At 43.9% G+C, this 6,165-nt stretch overlaps 1 protein-coding gene across 1 annotated transcript in view; it reads left to right on the top strand.

The window, feature by feature from the left end:
* Nucleotides 1-6,165, top strand: part of LOC109928097 (mitogen-activated protein kinase kinase kinase 5-like) — a 151,241-nt gene that overhangs the window by 91,909 nt on the left and 53,167 nt on the right. The window contains exons 15-17 of the mRNA XM_048612962.1: nucleotides 1-71; nucleotides 1,669-1,802; nucleotides 4,885-5,183. Coding sequence (XP_048468919.1) covers nucleotides 1-71; nucleotides 1,669-1,802; nucleotides 4,885-5,183 — 504 coding nt within the window. The remainder of the gene's footprint in view (nucleotides 72-1,668; nucleotides 1,803-4,884; nucleotides 5,184-6,165) is intronic.

Here is a 6,165-nt window from a genome sequence, read left to right as displayed (position 1 = left end):
TGAATTCTTTCACTGAGGAATCCCAGTTGAATGCAGATGATGCGCTGAGAGTGAGGGAGGAGCTATTGGAGGTGAGTAATATCTTGAGTGACCAAGTAAAGTCCTTCATTACTTAACACATTGTGAACGGAGACGCCTGTGTTGTCAGGACTTGCGTACCTTGCTGCCAAAGCAATCCATATCAATTCCAGTACCTGACCATTCCGATATGAGAGCAACACTTCAACAACAAGCAGCATTCATTTAGATAGCCCTCTGGATAAAATGAATAGCCCCAAGGACCTTCCACTTCTCAAACAAAATTTGACAATGATCCACATGAAAGGTTAGCAAGACAGACAGCCAACAGCTTTGTTGAAGAGACAGATTTTAAAGTTGTTTTGAAACTGGTAAATCTGCTCTTTCGTGATGTGAAGGGTTCACTGGCGATACCATCATTTGCTGTTCATTCCTAATTGCCCTTTGAGGGTAATTAAGGCTTACATGTAGGCCTAGCCCAGGTAAGGATGGCAGATTTTCTTCTGTGAAGGACATTATTGAACCAGGTGGATTTTGACGCCAATGATTGTTTGAAACTAAGTCTAGCTTTCATTGCAGGTTTACTTTTACTTAATTGCTTGAATTTAAATTCCACTAGCAGCCCTGGTGGAATGTGAACCCATGTCGATGAGATCACCAATTCAGTGCCATTGGCACTGTTTTCTCCTTAAGGAGAAAGAGGCATGATACAATATCCCACCAATATTCATTGTCCAAGTGATTATGTGAGGTATTGCCACATGAGAACTGAGCTCAGAGATCTTCATGGGGAGTAACCTATGCTATTATCTGGGTTCCTGGGGCAGGAGGGGGGATTTTTCGAGGTGGGGTCATTGCTGCTGATGAGCTGCCTTACCCCTCAAACATTTACCTAACCGGCCTCACCTCCCGACACAGTTCAGGTCCTTCAGAGAGAAAGAAAGAGATAAATTTGAAGATAAACCAAGAAAAACATAACAAGAGCAGGAATAGGCCCCTCCAGTCTGCCCTGCCATTTTATAAAATCATGGTTATCTGCCCAATTTACAACTGAGCTGAGGAGGAATTTCTTCTATCAGTGGCCTGAGAGTCTTTGGAACTCCTTGCCACAGAAAGCTGTCGGGGCAGAGTTCTTGTGTATATTTAAGGCCGAGATAGTTACATTCTTGATCTGTTGGGGGGTCAAAGGTTACAGGAAATGGCAGGAAACTTGACGTGAGGAATGTCAGAACAGCCATGATCCTATTGAATGGTAGACCAGGTTTGAAGGGCCAAACGGCCTCCTTCTGTTCCTATTTCTTATGGACTGATATCCAGGCCTCAATCCCCTTTTTATGTTAGCTCCTCATAGCCTTAACTGCTTGATATTTCAAGAATCTATCAACTTCCTCTTGCAGTGATCTAGCCTCGATGACCTCGAAAACACAGAAACGTTGGAGCAGGAGTAGGCCATTTGGCCATTCAAACAATCATGGCTGACCGTGCTGTTCCCAATCCTATTCGATCCCTTTAGCCCTAAGGTCTCTCTGGAATAGAGAATTCCAGACATTCACTGCCCTCTGGCTGAAGAAATCCCTTTGCATCTCAATTTTAACTGAGTGTCTCCGTATTCTGCTGCGTGATAGCATGTCTTTCTTCCTTTCTGTGCAGTATAAGTACGAATACACCGAGAACGGAGAAAGGCTGATTCTGGGGAAGGGAACTTATGGGATTGTGTACGCAGGACGGGACATGAACAATCAAGTCCGCATCGCCATCAAAGAGATTCCAGAAAGGGACAACAGGTAACAAATAGAGCTACTGACTGCGACATGGGTGGTCAACCATTTTTAACACCACACACTCTACTTGCATTTATGTAGCGCTTTTAATATAAAAATACATCTCAAATTGCTTGTCAGGGTGCCTTCAGGCAAATTTTGACAGTCGAAAATAAAGGATTGATGGGGGCAGAGTCATTGAATACATTCCAGAACAAGGCTGGTAGATTTGTAGATATTAAAAATAATGTGGTGTATGAAATCCATTTGCACTTTGCAAACCAGCAATCTGTGAAAATGGTAACATTTAGGAAACTTGGTATTCCAAGATTAGTTACATTTGATTTTCCCGAACCGTAGAAGCAGAGCTTGTTATGAAGATTTCAAGAATCCAAGGGTCATTGAAGGGCAGCTCAAGGGTTGCCGTCATTTAGTGTTTGCAGACAGTTAGTGAAAGAACTCGACAGAGGCCAGTATCCCGTCACCAAGTCCCCCTTTATTTATACGCGGAGAGTCCTTAACACTGGTCCAGCTTCCTCAGAGCCAGCTCTCAGAGTGAACAGAACCCCTGACACTCCTGTTTATATCTGTCAGCCAGGGCTTCCTGATTGGGGCTGTTAACCTGGTCCAATCAGGGAACTCACATTCTATGAGGTCTACCTGGCTGATCTGTTACAATCGCTGCAGTAAGAGTTTGAGGGGCAAAGGAAGAAACTCCATGCTGCTGTTTCCTGTACTGCTGAAAAGGCTCCTGAAAGCCGCTGATTCTGGGAACCACTACACACAGCTAAGTATTGGGCTGGGAGTGCTCAGAAGAAAGCAGTTAGCCACTAATAGTAAGCAGAGTGGGCTTTTTGAGGTTGGTTGGCTCGCCGAGCTGGTTTGTTGTTCCGCAGACGTTTCATTAACCTGCTGGGTAATATCATCAGTGCAGCCTCCGATGAAGCGCCATTGTGTTTTCCTGCCTGTCATTTAAACTCTGGAGTCCGTTGTTCTGGGTTACCTCGCTTCCGGTTTTCCTTCACAGTGGAGTGTATATGGGGTCTAGCTCTATGTGTTTATTGATGGCTTTCTTAGTGGAGAACCAGACTTCTAGGAATTCCCATGCTTGTCTCTGCTTCGCCTGTCCCAGGATGCTGGTGTTGTCCCAATAGAATTGGTGGTTTTCCTTATCCATGTGGATGGAGATGAGTGAGAGTGGGCTGAAAGGAACCCACAAGAAGAATTTACATGGTGCAGCTGAGCAAGATTAGCGCTCAGAAAAACCTAGGGGGGTGGTACTGGATTGGAGAAACTAGCTGTCTGTGGACATTTGGAATTGGAGCTGTGAGTAGGTGCTATTTCCAGTATGCAGGGCAGCACAGACCCTATTGGGACAGAGAAAACTACGAAAATGTGAACATGAGACAGCCTGTGACAAAGAGGCTTTGAGGAATTCCAAATATATGACTTTGGAAGAGAATAATAGTAATCCCTTGTAAAGTTTTAATGATATTTGAGTGTCAGTGTCACTAAGGTTTGCAGTGTGGATGAGGCTAGTGTTGAGAAACTGTCATGGGAGCCCCCATTTGCTCATTGATGTGCTCTGTGGATTTTTTTACCACAGTTTTATTACCCACATTCTACTTCACATTAATGGTATCAATGTGGACTTCACAAGCTTCAAAATCTCCCCTCCCCATACCGCATCCCAAAACCAGCCCAGCTCATCCCCGCCTCCCTAACCTGTCCTTCCTCCCACCTATCCCCTCCTCCCACCTCAAGCCCCACCCCCATCTCCTACCTACTAACATCATCCCGCCCCCTTGACCTGTCCGTCCTCCCTGGACTGACCTATCTCCTCCCTACCTCCCCACCTACACTCACCTTTACTGGCTCCATCCCCGCCTCTTTGACCTGTCTGTCTCCTCTCCACCTATCTTCTCCTTTATCCATCTTCCATCTGCCTCCCCCTCTCTCCCTATTTATTTCAGAACCCCCTTCCCCTCCCCCATTTCTGAAGAAGGGTCTAGACCCAAAATGTCAGTTTTCCTGCTCCTCTGGTGCTGCTCGGCCTGCTGTGTTCATCCAGCTCTACACCTTGTTATCTCACATTAACTCTGGATGTTCGAATATAAATTGTAGAGATCTTGTAGAAAGTTTTATTTTTCTAACTTTACAGAATGAAGTTTAGTTTTGATAATGCAAAACCTCGAAAGTCTTTTTTGTTTTTGTAAATTCTTTAGTGGAAGCTGAGCATCATTGACCAGGCTAGCATTTGCTGTCCATCCTTAATCACCCTTTAGAAGATGATGGTTTGTTTTGTCTATTTTATAGTTTCACATTGATTAGAGGATAGTGTGGCAGTGTTGGAAGGATCAACAGGAAATTAACAACCTGTTGAACTGTGACCTGAATGCTCTCGCTGTGGGCAGGCCCGTAGACGGACCTCCAAATATACCTGCTGGTCCCTACATAATCTGTACAGTGTGCCTTTCATCTGATATACTATACGGACTGTTTAGCGTGAAGACTGGGGGAGGAAAGGGGCAGTAGCACAGTGGTGATGTTACTGGGCTAGTGACCCAGAGGCTGAGACACATATTCTTGAGTTTATGAGTTCAAGTCTCAACAGAAGAAATATCAATTAAGTTAGATAATCTTTGATACTAATAATCATTGGGTCATACAGAACTTAAGTGTTGCTGAAAAGAGACTAATCTTGTCAAAGCTTTCCATCTTGCACTCGCCGGGACAGTTTGCAACAGTACCAGTGTTAAGGAGACCAAAAGTTTTATTCTCCATGAGAAAGTGGGCTGATGTCTTTTACTCAGCAACAATCTGGAACAAGATAACCAGTGTTGCGAATACCAGATTATTATAAAAGCACATCTAATTCACCCATATTCTGCAGGGAAGGATATCTGCCATTCTGATCTGGTTTGGTATCCATGTGATTCCAGACCACCGGCTAATGTGGTTGACTCTTAACTCCTCAGAAATGGCTGAGCAAGCCACCCAGTTGCAGATAATTCACCATCGTTTGCTCCAGGGGATTGGGGATAGACAATAAATGTGTCTTTTGCCTCTTACTCCCAGTAATTCCACTTCTGCTCCCCCCCTACAGGTACTCACAGCCTCTTCATGAAGAAATCGCTCTCCATAAGCACTTGAAACACCGGAATATTGTCCAGTATTTGGGATCAGTTAGTCAGGATGGATATATCAAAATCTTCATGGAGGAGGTCCCAGGAGGTGAGATTCTTCTTTCTAAAATGAATAGTTTGGGATACTGTACCAGGGTAAATGGAAGAATGGCATGTGGGGCATTTATCATGCATGGGGGAACAAGGCATTCCTGGTGTCATATCTGGGTCCTTTATAAAATAGTTGAGAGATCACTTAGTCAACGACTCCATTGTCATTGTATCATGTGATTACCAGGATGGTCAGGTTTGAGATTAATTGACCTTTGACATTTTTCATCTTGAAATGCCAATGCTTTTTAAAGTACGAGTTTTCCTTCCTATGCTTGGTGGTTTGCAGATTGACCTTATGATGGTTTATAAACTGACCTCTTGGTGATTTGTAAACTGACCTCTCTGTCATTTGTGAACTGACCTCTCAGTAGTTTGTAAACTGACCTCTTGGTGGTTTGTAAACTGACCTCTCAGTAGTTTGTAAACTGACCTCTCCGTAGCTTGTAAGCTGACCTCTCAGTGGTTTGTAAACTGACCTCTCCATAGTTTGTAAACTGACCTCTCTAGTTTGTAAACTGACCTCTCAGTAGTTTGCAAACTGACCTCTTGGTGATTTTGTAAACTGACCTCTCGGTGGTTTGTAAGCTGACCTCTCGGTAGTTTGTAAGCCAACCTCTCAGTGGTTTTTAAACTAACCTCTCAGTAGTTTGTAAACTGACCTCTTGGTTTGTAAACTGAACTCTCCATAGTTTGTAAACTGACCTCTTGGTGGTTTGTGGATTGTCCTTTTGATGGCTTGTAGAATGATCTCTTGGTGGTTTACAGGTTGCTGATTAGGCTATTGTAATACTGTTTTGAAATAGTTGTTGTATAACTGCAAAAGGAAAACGTTGATCATTCCCGTCCTTCCTCAGCAGTCAGGATGCTTTGAGTGTTTAATCTCAGGACTGCACCAACACTTTAATCCAGGTATTCATTGTTAAAGCTTCTGAATACCTTGTGTGACAGAGTCAACTTGTGTGCATGAGTCATCGTCATAGAAATCCACAGGACAGGAAAAAATACCCTTCAGCCCATTGCACCTGTACTAGTCAAAAACAACAACGCCTAACCATTCTGAGATAGTAGGAACTGCCGATGCTGGAGAATCTCAGATAACAAGGTGTAGAGCTGGAGGAACACAGCAGGCCAAGCAGCATCAAAGGAGC

This window comes from Rhincodon typus, chromosome 27, assembly GCF_021869965.1.
Source record: "Rhincodon typus isolate 14 chromosome 27, sRhiTyp1.1, whole genome shotgun sequence".
Classification (NCBI taxonomy): Eukaryota; Metazoa; Chordata; class Chondrichthyes; order Orectolobiformes; family Rhincodontidae; genus Rhincodon; species Rhincodon typus.
Note: the sequence above shows the minus strand (reverse complement) of the source record. Positions and strands in the feature narration are given on the sequence as shown.